The sequence below is a fragment of the Pungitius pungitius genome, chromosome 4 (assembly GCF_949316345.1).
Source record: "Pungitius pungitius chromosome 4, fPunPun2.1, whole genome shotgun sequence".
NCBI lineage: Eukaryota > Metazoa > Chordata > Actinopteri > Perciformes > Gasterosteidae > Pungitius > Pungitius pungitius.
Genome location: NC_084903.1, coordinates 11,692,159 through 11,711,096, shown reverse-complemented (window position 1 = coordinate 11,711,096; position 18,938 = coordinate 11,692,159). Strand labels below are relative to the sequence as shown.

General features: G+C 42.0%; 1 protein-coding gene across 3 annotated transcripts in view; it reads right to left on the bottom strand.

Annotated features, from left to right (window-relative positions):
- syt7b (synaptotagmin VIIb) overlaps positions 1-18,938 on the bottom strand; it is an 80,003-nt gene that overhangs the window by 21,772 nt on the left and 39,293 nt on the right. Inside the window, exons 2-6 of one of the 3 annotated variants that reach the window (XM_037487934.2) lie at positions 16,534-16,637; positions 11,201-11,280; positions 9,993-10,133; positions 6,519-6,713; positions 1,954-2,301 (exon numbers count right to left, since the gene is read on the bottom strand). In XM_037487934.2, coding sequence (XP_037343831.1) covers positions 1,954-2,301; positions 6,519-6,713; positions 9,993-10,133; positions 11,201-11,280; positions 16,534-16,637 — 868 coding nt within the window. Of the gene's footprint in view, positions 1-1,953; positions 2,302-6,518; positions 6,714-9,972; positions 10,134-11,200; positions 11,281-16,533; positions 16,638-18,938 lie in introns of those variants that run through there. The other 2 variants (XM_037487944.2, XM_037487952.2) reach the window with 2 other exon arrangements.

Genomic DNA, 18,938 nt, shown 5'->3' with positions numbered 1-18,938 from the left:
ACAATAATATGTGTGTAAAAATAGAAAAGCAAAAACCCCAAAGAAGAGTTTGGATTGAGTCAGAGAGAAAAAAAGATGCAATGAAATGACTGGCTGGAAAAAAATGAAGAAAAAGCATAAGAAATCCATGAAGACCGAATGCCATCCATGATGCCTGAGGGTAATTTTAACATCTGAAGAAAGTATGCTGTACGGTGAATCCAAGAGCCCAGGCAAACAATGACCTCAACAAATACATGACTACCCACAACTAACCTTGTAGTCCACAGTCCTAACACACCAACCGAGATGAAGGCAGGTATTTACACTATTCTTATTCTTTCCTTCTTGTCTCTATCATGCTCCAATCCTCTTTATAGAGAACCTAATAGCATTAGTCATTTTCCAATGATATAGTTTATGTTCAAAAATCTGGAAGACCGTTTTCATTCTATAACATTTTACTGCAATTTCCGACTCTTGTTTTCTCAGGTTGATAGCTACTCAATGTTTTATTTTAGAAGACGAAATTGAGAAATGACTCAGTGATCAAAACTTGGCAAAACTAAATGCATGTGTAATTTTGAGCAAAGTTGAGAAGTCTACTCAAATAGAAATAGGATCAACAGATCTTTATTAGTCCGTGACAGATGAATCAGCTTCTTCTCACTCTTGTTGAAACATTCTCCCTTTCATCTCTCCATACTTATGATCTCATTTTAGTGTATGCCGTGTGCAGCTCATTCCCTCGTAACAGGAGGCTGTTGGTATATATTGAATATTGACAACAAAAGGAGTGCATTAGCACCTGAGAGACCACTGGGGATGTGCAAACAGTCCCAACATGGCGCCCGTCGATAAGGTGAATGGATTTGTATAGACGTACAAAAAAGACACGCCGCAATCCAACCTGCAGGGTTTCTGAAATCATCACCACTTCCACCAGATCTAAAATGTAATCTCCGTGGATCATTGCCACGGTGCAATGGACATGGACACGCACGGAATGCATTTTGTTGTTCATTTTCCAGCAAATCACGTATGTTTCCCCCCTCGGGGTCAGCGGGCGGTTTTGTTTGGTCCGGTGCCATCCGCCCCGTATATATGTGCCCTGCCTTATTTGAATGATAATTCACATAGACAGGGAGGCCACTGGCCTGGGGGCGCTCATAATGGGAAGAGACGCAAAAAAGTACAGGAGTGTAGAGCCGTGTGTGTGAGAGTTCATGGGCAGGAGGTGAGGCTGTGGGGTAAGGGGGGGGGGGGGGGGGGGGGGTGTTACGTGATGCCGCTTTGGAGAGCTGTCCGTGCTGGGTAACTCAAACTATGAGCAGCCTTCACACACACCTGCAGCCACCCGACTCGGAGGTGAATGGATCGTAAAACCATTGGCGCCACAATGAACCTCGCTAACTGTGGGGTGAGCTGATTCTTCTGTCGTTTTGGCTTGTGATTGTTTGTGAGCCTGTGGATCTGTACACAGTATGACGACTGCGACAGTTCGTTCCTCAATATGTTTAGGTATTTTTATATTTATATATTATATTTTTCAATGCTGCCCAGTCGTTTACACTGCTCCATACATCATCCATAGTAGAGGAATACCGTAACCTTACAACTGGGCAGTTTATGCATGTTGTGATGAACAGAAAATGTTAGATTTACTCAAGACCCTAAAGCCTAATTACTAACAAAAAAACATTTGTTACAGATACGATAATATTTGGATTTTTTTACCTCCAGTAAATCTTTGCATTTGCAAGTAATAGAAAAAAGAATTTGCACCACACTCAACTAGACAATGACAATTAACAAAGGCTACTTGACTACTTATTAAAGTGCATGACATAAAATCTGTCTTACATGAAAACATGAACAAACTACACCCAGAAAGATGACTACAGTCAAAGTCTTGCAAAGCCTCAACAACATTTTGATGGAAGCAGGAAGAGTAGAAAGCTTCGTGACACTCACAAGAACGACTTGACGTCCAGCCCTCTGTGGCGGATCTGCTCCATCATGTGATCCCAGCTGCCAGGATTTGACCTTGATCGACCCGCCCCTCCACCTCTGTACCGGGAGGCTCCAGCCGGGCTCCCCCGGACGCCTCGCGGGCCCCCGCGGTGGCCCCCGCCGCCTGGACCAGTGTGCAGCTGGCCCAGGCTCTGCGAGGTGACTGGGGGGTCGTTTGGGCCCGGAGGGGGCTGGTGAGTGAGGGGCTGCTGGAGACTCTGCTGCCGGACCAAGGGCCGAGGGCGCGCCACGGCCGAGGACGGGATGTGCTCCAGGGTGGAAGCAGACGAGAGGGAAGCGTCCCCAAAACTAAGCAGACACACGGGAGCGCCGAGGACAGAGACGGATACAACAAGGAAGACATGGGAGTTAGAGATAACAGGAGGCACACGGGACAGGGCGGGGAGTTTTAAAAATGATTTAGAAGAGGTGAAGGTAAATGAAAATATTTGATATGATAGGAAAATAATGGGGCAAAAGGTAAAAAGGATTAAAAAAAAAAAAGGATTGAAATGTGGGAACACGGTTTTCGTAGTGAACATCCAAGGGGGGAGGGATCAAGAGAGAACAAACAACACAGAAGATCAGTGAAAGAGGAAGAGAAAAAAGCTCAAGATAACCGTTTAACATCTTTATCAAAACAACTGTGTGCAATTACAAGCTTATGCTGCATGACAGTGATTGTCGAAGCGAGGGCTTGGATACGTTGGCATGCAATGTGTAAATGTTCAATTATTTTTCTTCAAAACAAACCTCTGCAGTGGAAGTGAAATCAAACGCGAGCAGAAGTATCAATCTCACGCGGTCCTCTGTTCTCCATCTGCAGCTCTATATTCTCTCCTTACGTTACCTCTTCCCTTAATTAGCCTTGACCTACTTCTAGCTTCTTGCCTTTTCCTCCCATCTCTCTCTAAGGTCCTGTCTGCTCCCGCTGCGTTTTCCCCTTCCCACTCCTCCCGTTACCCTCCTACTTCTGAGCTCAACTGCTCTCCATCGCGTCCGTCTCCCCCCTCCTCCCCCCCCCCCCCCCCCCACTCAAGCCCTCACATCAATCCATCTCCACACCACCTCCAATCACCGCCCCCGAAGCCCGCTCTCTAATTACCGGTCTGCTGCTCTTCCAATCACATAATAATGCTTCTCCGCTTATCCTCCCTTCAATCACTGCCCTGCCTGATAGATGTAAGCTCGCGCTAAACAGCTCCGTCTGGAGCTAATGCTGTGAGGGAGGATTTACTGCCTGGACTTGAGTTGTGTTAGCGCCAGTTCTTCAGTATTAATTCAGCTCTAGCTCTGCTGGAGAGCCAGGAGAGAAGCCCCCTGAGGAGCGGACGGATGCTGGATCAAGTAAATACAAGGCAGAGCTCATATACATGCACCCATGCATCATAGACACAGACTCTCAAGGATTGCACGCCGTTAAGTCTTTCCTGAGGAGAGGTTTTGAAGTAAATGTTTATGTACTTGTGAATTAGTGGTGAGTGAATGTATAAAACTCATTTGCTGCATTTCTGTGGGGTAGATGTGTCGCCGGAGTTTTGAGAGGAAATTCCTGTGCTCCAGAGGTACAAGTTTTGTTTATTTTCTGCAGGGACAACATTGGGGGGAGTTGGAGTACTTGGATGAAACCCCTGTGACTGACTCCAAATGTGGTTGTGTGTTGTTGTTGTTGTTGTTTCTGGAGCCTGCTGTCATACTAAACTGAGGCCGTGCATTTAGAGCTGACTTTACAGTAATCACCTTCATGCTCATTCGTCCTCGAACTATTTGAAATGCTGGGCATAGTTTCATGTCATTAATCTAATCTTAACTAACAATTTGGGTTTCAGTGAACTAAAGATGAATGACAAGAGGAAATATTGACACAGGAACACACAAACCACACAATGCAGCTGCTGTATAGTGGAGACAAGTGTTTCAGTGGGATTCGCAGGATAAAAATCCAGTTGCACACACAGAGAGCTTATTACTGAGTCCGGCAACGTGTTATCATATCATGAGAAATCAATACATCTGGCTGGATACGTTGTGGCATTATGCCAGCGGCTCCATGTGCTAATTTATCTCACTAGTCTGTTCAGTGTTACACAGTTGGCAGAGAACTCACTCATATTGAAAAGGCTCTACAACAGCGCATTGTTGTGGCTACTCGTGCTTTCAGGTGCTGCACATCTTTGTTGTCTTCTTATTGTCTGAGCCTTTCTTATCTGCTGTATTCTATTACTTACTTGGAGAGGTTATTTTCAGATTTCTTCTTGCTTGAAAGTCAATTAAGATGACTATGAACCTTGAATGGTTTTGTAATTAGAGAAAATTGAGGAGGGTGAAGAACGAGAAGACAGTTGTTAGAGCGAGAGAAAAAACTCCAATAGAGTGAAAAGAATGAGAGGGTGGAGAATTAAATGCCCCAAAATAGAAACCAATTCCAGAGGAGAAATGGAAATACAGGTAGATTTAGAAAGAAGGAGTCACAGGACAGGAGAATGATGCATTTGAAATTCTAGTCCAAAAATAATCCATCAAGTCTAATTGTCATTAGCAACACATTAACGTTTATCTAACTTTGTGATATTCAGTCCAATATTAAAAATAATGAATAATTAATTGTACAAGATCTATAAATATCCAGGCTGGCGGCAGTTTTTTGCTGTCTGTTTTTCCTATCAAGCTACTGCATAATAACAAAGACACACAGTATTAGAGATTCAACAACTAACGATTGTAAAGGAATGAATTGAGGTTGACTTTCATTGTAAACCCACTGTATATAAGAAAGCAAGACTTGTTTATTAATCTATTCAACTATATTTTGCTTGAGATTCATTACTAGTAGTACTTCAGGCGATACAGTACAAGAGTGTGTGTGATTATCTGGGCTATGATTTACATATAGATCTTGTATTTATTATTCATGATCTCCTCAGTGTGCAAAATTATGCAGATTTTTTTAACCCTTCATTTGTTTTTTTACAAACACTCTAGAGGCATTTTTCCTGCGCTACGTTTTGTTACTAAGTGTGTGATTGGTGACCTGGGATCAGCTGTCCAGAGGTAAGGGCCTGGACAAAACCATATGGACCCAAGCACTGGTTTCACATTTGGGGATTGGGACCTTCCCCACTTATCCAGCTCTACACACACACACACACACACACACACACACACACACACACACACACACACACACACACACACACACACACACACACACACACACACACACACACACACACACACACACACACACACACACACACACACACACACACACACACACACACACACACGCTCATAATGGGAGCCGGAAAAATAGGTTCTGTAGCTCTATTTGCTTAGTATGACATGGGCTATAACTGGAACTCATCAAGGGAAACAAGGGAAGGAGATAAAATGTGGCTCTGACAACATAAAACCTTTTGAAAAGTTTACTCAATGTGTGTTATCTGAATATTAAAAAGGAAACACAAAACTATTTTTTTAGGCTTCTATGAAAAGAAGTATTTTGTATTTTTACCTTTTCTTACAGTGAATGTTCAAACAATCACTCATCAAACCCAGGACAAGGAGTCAGTACCTAAACTGACATAAACAGTTCAGATTAACCACACTTACTCATTTTCAATCATTTTCATCTGCTTGTGTCACGCAATGTTTTTTATTACTGAACACAAACACGTTTCGATTATTTCAACTTCATCCTGTGAAATCAGGCTTTGGACGAATTGTTTGAAGACAGGTGGATATCCCACAGCCTCTGTTGGCGCATATATCAAAATGATTTTCTGCACACGGGCTTTTCCCTTTGGCTCAAAGCACATGAACCTGAACCATCTTAATCCTTTGTGCTTTTGGTTTAATCTTTACAGTTCCATGCCGATCTAAACTGAATTTCTCCAGCAATAATATTTTCATTGGAAAAAAATCATACATTACTTCAAGAACCAGAGATTACAAAAATAGGTCCTTTCACTCTGCAACTCAATCTTTAATTGCTTTTGTTCACACTCTCGGCTAATTATGTTTAATTCTAGCAGATTTGGTGGTGTACAATCCTAATTGCAAAAAACACACCTTCTGAGTCGTTGTGGGTAATTCACAGTTAACTTGGGTAAATTTAGGATGCATTGAACCATGTTTTAGGAAAAGTTAGATTTTCTCTCTTTCGTCTCTAAATTGAAAAAGCTGTTCCTTTAAATGAACAAGCACGCCATCTTTTCTCCGAGCATCTGCTTTGTTTGAGGTGCTTTCACAGCCTCAGGTAAATGGGAGACTACAAGAGCAGTCTGACCGTATTTATGCATCTCAGGTACATCCTGCAAAAACACCTGGTTTCTCCTCCAGCCTGTCAGTACATTATATTCATCTGCATGGGGTCAGAAATAGCTTCTGTTGATGTCCTTCCTTAAATGTACATGCAACGTGGCCATTCAGCGTGTTCACCAACTCACACTTCCTATCCACACCATGCTGTCGTCGTGCCCCCCGTGGCCCCTCATGCGTGCCCCCTGTCACCATGCGCAACTCACTTGCCAAAACGTAGACCTCCAGCCTGCATGTGGCTCTGGACCGTCTGCCAGCGCCCGGCCTTGCCGCCCCCCATCAGCATGCTTCGAACGCTGTCACTGCGACTGGGCCCAGCCCCAGAGCAAGCACCACCCCCGCTGTCACTGGCCCCCGGCGAGGGTCCAGCACCGCCCTGCCCACCCTTATCCACGGCCCCGCTGGGAGGAGCGGTCAAGGGGTTGATCGGAGACAAAGAAACACGGACAGACAGAAAGAACGGACCCGGGCAACAAAGGGGAGAGAGAGAGAGGGAGAGAGAGAGGGACAGACGAGAGACAGACGCACAGACGTACAGAGCCGGAGGGCAAAAGGTTCATCAGTACAGTTAGTCAAGCCGGGGAGTGAGAAGACACTTTGTGAGCCGTCCGTCCAACCAACAAGTGTTAATTACACGACAGAAAAGCCACTAGTAACCAGTTAGTAAAAAGCTGTGAAGATTCACTGTGTAAAATGTCTTCAACAGTACAATAGTTCCATACAAAGCTGAACAGCACTGACGGATTACTTGTACTGTTGTGAATGAAGATCATTTGAAATGCCAAATTCACTTGTATCGTGCAAAATACAAGCCAAGAAAACAGATTTTTCTTAATGCAGATTTTCACTTTGTCAAAAGCAGTTTTTGAGAGTAATTCTGGTGAGAAATAGGCCAAACAGTTTTAGGAGTGTGAGAAGCAACAGGTCGGCATCATTTGACACCACGCAGCCGACAGCATTGACCAATGTGTCGGCTCTGTTAATTAAGAATAACAGTTGAGTAACAAAGGCCTTCAGATCTTTGAGATGAAGGTGATGATAACAGAATAATCTCCCAGCAGCTCACCTGCAGCTCACAGTGAGAACTAAAGCCTGCTTAGCCAGAAACATTGTAAAATGGCAGCACCGAATCCCCGACCTTAACTCGAGACGCCACAGTGACGAGACAGAACGTTGACTTGAGGACGGGGCCTTGTTCTGAGTGAGGACAAACCACACGACGCACAGCTGCACAACATTGAGACACGGATTGAAGGCCGAGGGTAAAATGAAGGACTACTTGCTCAACAAGATATTTTAGTAGCTGTCTACACTCATACCGTACATACAAATTATTAGCATCAATAAAAACTATCCTGTGATTATGATTAATTATTGTCCTTTATGCAAAAGATAACTGCACTGAAACAACACCATAACAGTAATTTGGCTCTTTGTTTTAGTAATTGTATTTTCTTTCATTCTAATTTATCTAAATTATTTATTCTGCTTATGTGTGCATTTTTAAATCCCTGCGAGCTTGAAAAATAAAAAACAAACAAAGCTGCCCAAAAGAATAATTATCTCTACAGTAAGGAGTAAGAAAGGGTCCTCGCAGAAATTTGCACTATAATAATCCAATTGAATTCTGCTCAAATATAAAAAATTATCTTAATAAGATCAACAGCTGTCTGGCGCTCACTGATTCTCGCAATAGCTTCAACATCACTGCACATGAACAAGGTAATTGATCACCCTGTGGTTTTGAAAGAGTCAAGTAGGTTGTAATTAGAAAGGATGAGAATGAACAGGTTCACTTTATGCCTCGCTGACGTGTGATATGCATCTAAATGACGGAACGGAGGTTGATGTGAAACAGCAATACGGCAACCAAACGCTTAATTGCTGCACTGTACACGGCAGAGAAACTGTGTCTATTTTTGGAACAGGGCTCAGGAGACCCGACTCGGGAGGGCGATCAGGCAGCCTTACAGCACTTACAGTACGATGAGTGATAGTGGGAGTAGTGACAACAAATGAGCAGAAAACACGCAGCAAGGGAGAACGGGGTGAGAGGAATAAAAAGACACACACGTCTTTACACAAACACAAAGACACACAAACAAAAAACAAGAGTGAAACAAAAACCACCTAATTAAAGCTTCATCTGAACATTTAGGGAAATAAGCTTTAATAGCTTTCTGGCAGAAAGTTAGTTGAGATGATCACACACCACTCACATGCCTGCTAAATGTGAAGCTAGCTGCTGGTTATTTTAGCCGAACACCAACAAGTTACAACTAAACACATGTTCCAGTGTCCACCGGCCCCTTAGATCTTTAAATATTCAGCATATTTCTTAGCAAGGTGCGGGATCTTTCTGTGGTCTCTGCGAGTTTTATGGCAATGGGTCCCTGCTGAGAAATAGTCTGGCGCATGGCAGAACTTGTAAACCAGCGAATGCTGTCATGATATTAAAAGATACGACGGCCTTAATCAGGGCAGCTGTGTCTCAGAGGGTAGAGCAAGGTGCTACCTGGTCTTTATGCTTTGTTAGCTTTTAGATAGCTTATATTTAACAATACAGAAAGGAAGCAGTAACGTGGTGTTGTTCTTCTCGTCTTACTTGCCTCCCTATGATTCAGGTCTTTGCCGAGCTAACCAGCAGCTGACTGTAGCGTCACATTTATCAGACAGCTTTCACAACATCGTATCATTTAACTCCCAAAATCATTCCTTTAAACAAACCCACACAAAGATACGTCAACAACAGCTGCCCTTGATGCTTTAGTGAAGTAAACGTTTAAGTTAAATGTGCTCCAGCACACTAAGGAGCAGATGTAAAAACGTTTGGTGGAGAGGCAGGGCTGTACCGAAGGGGAAAGGGTTCAGATCGGCTCTCTGAGGGTCGTCTGTCTCCATGGTAACACTCAATGGGCTGCAGGTGAGAGGTAACTAGGGTCTGATGAGGCAGCAGGGCTGTAGGGAATGGGGCTATCAAACGTTCCACTTGTACACCCTGTACACTGTACAAGAGCAAACTAAATATTGTTTTTTCTCAGATTTTGTATTTTCAACTGATGGCCAAGGGAGGGTCTCCAACATATTCTCAGTAATCCTCTCTCTCATAGAAATGTATTGTTTAAAAACAGGTTTTCAAATGAGGTATATTCCATTGATTTAGTGCAGCTGTTGCCAGACAGAAACACATTCTAACAAAAAGCGATCATTTGGAAAAAGGTCGTAATTTCTGTGGATGTTAGAGCAGTCGTGGAATCACAGCAATATTGAAGGCTGATGCTCCACATCTCTATCAGGTGCCGCATGGCCAGCAGTGCATACTAAACACCACCTCGCTGTCAACATGCCTGAGAGCAAAAACCAGAGGATTACCAGGAGACTTGTGTTAAAAAGACTTGTGGCCAGGCAGCATTGCCAAATGAGGCTTTCTGACCCCCTTCGTCCTATTAAATGTGACCTTCTCACTGCTCAGAGTGATATATTGATCAACCTTGGCCATATATTATATAATATATTTGGGCTATTTGCCAGGAACTTAAGCATACAAATAGCCATGTTTAAACACATCTTACTCAGCTAATATTGCCAATTTGCCAATTTTTCCAAGGTGCACTCAAGCCCCTGTTCATTACAGCCCTGCCCAGATTGAGGGTCCCTTACCAGCCATGACTGAGACTCACTTGGGCGTGAGGCGAGGGTCTCCGTAGGGAGCATAGGGAGACATGTTTAAGAGGAACTCCTTGGGCGGGTAGGAAGTCCATCTCTGCTGCACGTTGCTGCTGTCATTGTTATTCCAAAAGTCTCTGTCCAGATCATTGTGGCTAGTGGGAGAGAGGGAGAGAGAGGGAGAAAGAAAGGGAGAGAGAGGGAAAGGGGTAAAAAAAACATGATGGATGACTGAATCAATGAGGGAAAAAAAGTTACATTAGGCTACTGTTTCATAAATGTAAAGGTCAATGAGAGAGTATTGATAGATAAGAAGAATGTAATAATGTCAATGCATATAGTAAAAGTTACATCGTAAAACAGTTGCTTTTTCACACTTTAAACAGATACTTAATACATTGGTCATGAAATACAAGGTCAGTCATCATATACTGTAGTTCAACAAGATAAAAAGGAGATAATTCTGTAGTAGTTTCTATGTAAAAAAAAGAGGTAATATAGATGTTTGACCATGATAAAAACACCCCGAGTGGAGAAAGACAAAGTGACCTGCACACTTTATCACTCTGTCAGTTTAGATAACAAATAAAACAAAAGAGAAACAGTAGAAAAGTCGGTACACAAAAAAACAACATTTTATTGAAAAATATACATTGGAAATGAAAAATGTAACAAATTAGTGATGCAAATGGCAATAAATTATTAATTATATCAACAACATACATTCTCAAGGTTAATATGTTCACAATACAGTACAAACTAATCAAACAGCCTCACGTTCATAATAATTTAATAATAATAATAATTTAAGAGTTTAATTTATTCTGAATTTAGAAATTTCATGAATATTTTGTTTTAAACTGAAAAATAGATCGCAGTGTTCTGTAATAATGTATGACTATACTGCATCTACATTTTTGCTTATATTCTGAACTGATTAAAATAAATGGAATCTGGCGATAAAGCTTCTTTTATCAAACCCAATCTTTGATTCAAACAACTGCATTCTAAAGAAACTAATTAAAACCTTTTTGATGGATGAGAACTATATCCACATCACACTGTCTTCGGGGCATCATTTCATGGTGGACCATTTCAGGCAATGGGCGCGTGGGGGCTACAAGATTAGCTTTCAAATCAGAAATAGCGTTAAAATGCGATACCATCAACACATCATAGATAATTTCCATGTGCTTGCATCTAAACCCTGCATGACACCTACTTGATGGCTTTATTTTCCCCTCGACCTCTCACAGAATCTGGGGAGCTGGCAGCCTCCACCCCGGGCTTATTCCTCTTCCCCTGCAAAGAGACAAGACAGAGAGGGATGTAAGAGACGCGTTTGGATCAGTCTTTACAAAAGCAGTTTTGTAAGTGCACATTACAGAGCCCTTGGAACAGCATCAGGTCGCAAACACGTTGAAAGAGGAAAAGAGCAGGAAATTGGTTTGATGCCAGGATTACAGCCTGCTTCCAAAGATCACACAATGACCAGGGACCCCTCGACAACCATGAAATGCCAAAACGCACGCTCTCATGCACGCTAACGTCTTCACGCACAAACAAAGGAAATACACATGCTCACTACGTTTAGAGCCTTTTCTATCACAGTGGTTGAAAAGCAGCGGACATCGCATGGTGTAGAGACAAAGTTAAAGTGGTAGTTATGCCTAAAGGGGTTACAGCACGACCACAGAGCTTGACACGGAACCCACATAGCCCATAGCGGGGGGGGGGGGGGGGGTACTAGGGGTGGGACAGAGTGTAAAACAAGAGGTTCTTTAAAGGAACTCAAGTGCTCTGTCGGCAGCGACATAATGCTACATTATCATCTGACATATTATACAGCTCACTTTACTTACTCTGCACATTTTTAGCACTTAATGGTTCGGGCTTTCAGTAGAACAATATATACACTGGTCACAGTTATTGAGCTTTAGGTTGTGTTGAACTCGGTTTGTATGGAACAGAGGCCATCACAAGGGTGATAACACTAAGCTGAGTCACAAAGACCCTCTGCTCTTGCATAATGTTGTTCCATGGTAACCTCGCAATGAGGGCATAAAGAGCACGTAAGCAATGCAACATTACTTTATCTCTCAACATACTCAGAAAACAAACATTCTGGATTCCATCCTCTTTGGAGATTTTGTTCCCATCTGTTGCTGAGGATAATATCATCATTCACTTGACTGGGTTTCAATCAGATATGCCATATTTTGACAGAATATGCAGAACTTGGCAGATGACTGAAAAAAAGTCAGGTTGTGCAAGACGGATCAAATTAAAAATAAAATCAAACTCGATAACTTTTACCAGTGCACAGCATGTCTGGATGTCAAAATACGATTTGAGAGGATGCTTGCATATGGATACATTTTACATAACATTAGTTTCAAGAAACCATTATTGTTCACCCAGAAAGGCCTGCTTCTCCTGCTTGGTGATGAATGTGAATCCTCCTACACTCTGCTCCTTTTGATTTGTTCACATTGCTCTTTGAAGTGTCAATCCACCTTCTTCCATCTTCCTTTAAAAATGTGATTTTTTAGCAACACACTCTGCAGCAACGGCTGTAAATAACCCCATGCATACAGCACAAAAGAAGGCACACTGGAGGAGTTGATGCTAAATAAGTGATGCAATCTGCCATGAAATGTTAATTGGGAAAATGAAATGACAAGAAGAGAATGTTCTAATATTCTTGGTGATTTCTGTTCTGCTGTCTGCTATCAGCATCCGCTGGTGTGTACAAGTCACACCAGTGGACTTTTTTATAGCGCAGTTACTTCAACAATCCACCTTTATTCACCAAACCGAAAGTACTGTAGACATTGATGTCACGACACATGCTGTACTCACTGTAAATTCACAATTACAGGCTACAGATTTCCGTTTACTCTGACTTGCATATGTTAGGACTGTTGGAAGGAAACAGAGAGACCAAATACACATACAGGGAGAAAACACTGATCTAAAAGCTCAAGCGGAGCAGTTAAAACCGAGGAACCTTGTGTTTTAGTTGAGGGTGCTAAACTACGACTAGTCTCACAAATGAGGACAGTGTAACATCAGGATCGGCTGAGCCGGCTGGTTTTTCCATCCTCCTTCAATTTTTTATGAGAGTGAGAAGAGTCACAGCATGAGGACAGTTGCTGTGTTTAGATAAGCTAATTAACAATTTATAACTATTCAATCTTTATAGGTATGTGACTGACATCCTTGTTATATGAACTATCAAGATTGAAGAGCATTAATATAAATACTCAGCCGGTGGTTCCTCTAGATGCAGACAAAGAACGCTTTGAGTTTATAGTTTCCTCATATAAAGACAGACAAAAAACACCATGCTGCTCTATTTCGGTCAAGTTTGAACAAAAAGAGTTACGTATGTCATTGATGTCACCAGTCATATTTCTATAAATGGAATTTACTGTCACCACCTGCAGGAGGTTGTTTTAAAGGTATTGACGAGCAAATAGTGCTGATGATCACAGGTCCTCTAGTTTCATTTTGCCTGCATGTGTGCTGAAAAGGAAAAAAGGAAAATGTTTATAGCTGCTGTTTATCTGTAGTTAGCCAACGTCTTTGTTCTTTTTGATAGAGTGATGGGAGTCTGCACAAAGTTAAACTCAATGGTGAATGCTGTACTTGATCTCAATGACGGATTTTGAGGAGCCTGCAGGATTTCTGAACCAGCAGAGGGCTGAATGCTTTATCTGAGTGTGCCTTTCAGTGTCCTGCAGACAGGTGGCCTCTCTATATATTCTATGATATCTCCCTCTAATGCATCCCAAATACACTGTATTATTTATCATTTCACATCTTACGTGTCCAGCTTGACAGAAACCTTTCCAATAGAGAGTGAAGCTTTGGGGCCTGGCCGAATCTGCACTTACATTTGGCCACTACACTGTAAACACGCGCATACTATACAGAACACACACAGAGCACAGAATAATGTTAGATTTGGGGACTCAGGGAGGATAGATTTACAGAAGTCAAGAATATGATATTAAGTGAAGCTCATCAATCATTAAACAGAATCATAAAATCTGAAAGAGGCTGGAGAGGGTGGAGAAGGTTCAATGTTCAGAGGGTGTGGGTGGATGTGAAAAAACAGAAGGAAAGATGGAGAAGAGAAACAGGGGTACGATGACAGAGTAGAAGAGCAAGTGGGAGACACAGAGGGGCAGCACTGAGGAGGTTTGAAACGTTCTCCAGAATAGCAGAAGACACACTTAGATGTTCCACACAGACCCGCCTCCTCTCCCCTTCCGTGCCTCTACCTCTCCCTGTCCTCCTCTTCCCATTCTCCTCCCACTTCCACTCCCACAAAACAACCAATGGCACCAGACCAGTTCCCACAGTTTCATCTCTCCATGTTTCCACATGGATGTTTGATGTTTTTATGCTTTATATGCTTACTTTTTGGATGAAATATAGTCGCTGCCAGCTGGATTCTGTTCATTGACATTTTTGGCAACCAAAATCCTTTTGGTTAAGGTCAGGGAAAGACTGTGGTTTTGCTTAAATGATAAATAAACCATGGGCGTAATCATCAGGGTGGACAGGGGGTCACATCAGAGGTCAGCCAATACAAGTGTTACAGCTGTGGTTAATAAGTAAGCCTGATGGAGGGTTTTTCAACATGACAGGATGGAGGGTTAAGCGAGTTTCACTCACTTATCTTTCTGAAAGAAAATCAACAATTACAACTACAACAACTACAATTGATTCATTGTTTATGTTGTTCTTTGAGCAGCTGTGCCAATCATTTTATTATTCAGGCCTCTCCCGCAGGATTCTTAATTGATGATACCTTTGAGATCCTAGTAATGGTGGCTGTTAGTAGGACAAAATAAGCATTAAATAAAAGGCTCTAGAAAATGTAAAATGTAATCTTTTGCTTTTTTCTGACATTGACATCATTTACATTGGTCCTATTTTAGCCGTAGGTATTTATTTATTCAACCTTTAATGATAATGTACAATAATAATATGTTGCAGGGAGACAGAGTGCAACACAGAGGCAACACCGGCGAGAGGAGAGCGGACCAATTGCGAAAAACTAAAGCGGTGACATTCTGACAAGGGCATGTAGATAAAGTGACAAAAGGACAAATCCAAACCAGGCTATTCAGTATAAAAGGAGAAGGAGGGTGACACAAAGACAGAGACGTAGATGAGGATAAACAAAGATAAGAAATGGGTTCGTTTGTAAGCATCAATTTTGTTTTGTTTCTCCAAAGCAATGACAGCAATTTGGATTTTAAGGCGCACTTAACATACATTATAACTGTAGTAAGGGATCATAAACTTGACACCGGAAGAATTAAAAGATTTAGCTCAGCTGTTTTTCTTCTGAACAGCTGAGTTATATCTCCGCCTTTGTGTGTTTGATCAACTGCTGCAGTCACCTCTTAACTGTGAGACAGAAAGAGAAGACAGAGTGGGACAAAAAGGAGGCTGGGGGTGGAGAGGAGGAGGAGAGGAGGAGGGGAGGTGGTGGTGGTGGGGGGGGGGGGCAGGACAGAGTGTAGCAAATGCCAGCAGATCAAAATGTATAGGAGGAATTACACTTGCTTCAGCAGCAGCCAATGGCTCGGAGGGATGCTCATTAGCATATGAATCATTAGCATGGCACTGGAGGCGAGCGGCCATGATGCACAAAGCCATGTTTACAGAGAGCCAAAGGTTTTCGATCTTTTATCCTGCCACGGACAAACACACAGCCTCTCTCTGTTTCCCATGCCGCAGAGAAAAACATCCAACAACAACAACAACAACAACAATACATCGGGCGATGGGCCATACATTCAATTCAAGGTTATCAAACGAAAACATTACTGCCCACACATCTGCAGTTCATCTTCAATAGCTTTGAGATGTTCAGAAACACGGTAGACTCTAAAATGAAAAGGATGACTTTTCATTAGAGTCGTTGGGCCTCAGTCAAAATGCTGAGCATTGAACCTCAATAATGTTTTAGTGCCAACGGTACTATGTGTGTAGCACTTCTCTTTCTGTTTGTGATTACCTGATGAACTGCAGGTGTGTACGCTGTGGTGTGCACGCTGCATACCACAGCACGCTGTGCGCGCTGTCACAGCGTGAGTTATCTGCGGGTTGGGCGTGGCGCTGATGACGCTACTTTGCAAATGTACGTACATGAGGGCCTCAGCAGGTGTATCCATTTAAATAACTTCATATTTAATACTTCAATTACATCGCAATGATTAATTAAAATTTTGCGTAACAAACATAAACATTCTGATGTAAATGTGCGAAACTATTTCTGCGGGAATCTAAGGTAATTAAGTTTTCATTTAGTTGTATAATTCTTAGTAAATGCTAAATTTGCAGTGATTTCACTTCACGCTACCTTTCTCCTGTCACAAGAAGAATTTAGCCAATGGAAAAAAATGCAGCATTACATGACCAACTGTACCAAGGTCTCATACACACAATATTAGACAGCCTCAGCTGAGTTGAAATAACCTTCACCAAAACATTTTGTCACTATTAAAAGGTGACCAATAAGCTGTAACTTACCAGTTTACGTTGACACCAGGTGCAGACGCCACATAGAGCGACCAGCCAAACGGCACATATGACGGACAGGACCGACACCAGGAATACACTGAGAGACACTGAGCCTGATGGAGAGAGACAAAGACACACACAGAGGAGGGTATTAGTGCATTTAATATCACACTTGAACCTGAGGTTTTAGGCCATTGCCTCAGACTCTAACTCACACCCAAGTCTAAGTTGGAGTTGAATTACGGATGGTGACAACATGCCACATTTCGGGGGAACAGTATAATAATGGCTTGTCATGCGCCTTGCAATCTGCCTCCCTTCCTTTCCTCATTTGTCTGTGTGATCTAGCATCTGTCACCGGTAAGTAGGTGCAACAGGAGTGAGAGGGAAATGACATAGAGCCACTGAAACGGCTTCATGGTCATGTTGCTTCACGTATCAACAGGAGATCCGCATATCAGGGAGAGATAACATCATCGCGCCAGAAGCCGTGCAATTACCAGCATCCGTTTTCTCTCTTCTACCTCGTAAATCCTCCAACAACTTTGTTCCCCTTTTGCTCCCGACAGATGAACATTTCTTCCACCGCCTTCTATTCCTCATCAATACCTCTTTGAATTACTTCTGAGCAGACATTCAGGCGTCTGCTGAGTGATTCAAAACGCAATGGCATGTGTCTGCAAACATAACTGTTCAACATCCTTTTTAAAGCATCACAAGAGTCACTCCCTTTATCCCTCCATTTCACGTTGTATCCCCGCCTGAGCAAGCTCTACACACTTTTTTTTTAGGTTGTTCAAATAGAGGAAGTGGACAAGCTAAGCCGATTTAATCACCCTATCCGACCCCCTCTCTTTGTGTGCTTCAGTTGTGCCAGGTATCTTCTGAGCGAACTTATGTACACTGTATTCTTTTAGTCCCTTTGCTGTCTTCAGTGGTTCAACAGATCAATAAATATAAATACAAAATGTATATGAAAAGATTTCTGACATGCTTTTTATTGACATTATTGTTTGTTGCATGTTATTCCCCATTGATCGTGCTTCTGTCCCTTTTATCTCTAGTACTACTACTGCTGCTATTATACCTACACAGAGCCTAACAAGAGAAAAAACATGAACATTTTATTAATTAAAGATCTGTCCTTTTTTTTAAAAATCTGAAAACAAGGTTACTTGAAGAAATGTTTTTAAATGAACCGCTTGAGGCACAAGGAGTTGAATGAAAATAATTTATCAGCGAGGTTTAGAAAGGAATTTCTCATTCACAAAAAAACATCTGCAGGGCTACAACTTTACATTGAATGTTTCCTTGTATGTTGCCAACAGGCTCCCCCAGCTGATATTTATGCAGAGGCTGGTATCTCAGCATTTAGCAGGTTGAATGCCTCCGATTCTTAAAGTGTCAGCTCATTTTTTACCCGCCAACCGCACCAACTTAAATCCGATTCCCCTGTTTAATACGGTATCTGAATTTCCTTTCTGAAATATTAAACAAAATGGCTGGCAATGAAGATCACAGGGTTGAATTTGTTCTTGCCCCGAGCCTTTCAGTGAGGCACCAGAGAAGGTGCTAAACCGCTTTAAAAAGGGTTTCAGTGCTTAGAAAATAAGTGCTCGGAAGGAAGGGAAATACAAAGCTTTTTTGGAGATTATGGCAAAACATCTACTTGAAAAGATGGACGTTGTCACCCAATTTACACTAGAGCTGTAGTTTAAAAAAATAAGGAAAAACCGACTAGAAGAGGAGCTCAGGCCCCTACGATGTATAGCCTACGATACTCCTTTTATTCCAGGTATTCTTAATCAGAGGTTTAAACAATGGATCTCATATGGAATATCAGCAATATGCACAGTTGTCAAAGATGGAAGTGTAGGCTTCCAGAAGCTGAAAGATAAATACACACTAAATAACAATGACCACTTCAGATATCTACAATTAAGGGATTTACAGCAGAAAATGCATCAATGGAATAATTACAAGCATAATGGGGGTTTACAACTCAAAGAAATACAGAATCATATCAACCCTTAACCCTATAACACGTGATGGAAAATTTAAGAAAAACAACAGGTTATGTATAACTAAAATGGGAACAAGAACATGGAGTAAATATCACAAAGGATGAATGTTTAAATATTTGGAGGACACAACAAATCCTCAACATACTCGCGAATGTGGAGCGAACACTGTTGGAAAAATGTAATCGGATTCTTTACCCCCCAAAAAGTGTCTCTTTATCACTCAACCATGTTGGAGGAATTGTGGGGCAGTAAATGTAAATCACTCCCATATATTTTGGCTTTGTTCAGGAATTATAGAATTCTGGGAAAATGTTCATACCACCATTGTCAAAATCCTGGGCTATGATGTACCTGTCATGTATGTTTCTTTACCTTGGGAATATGACAGGA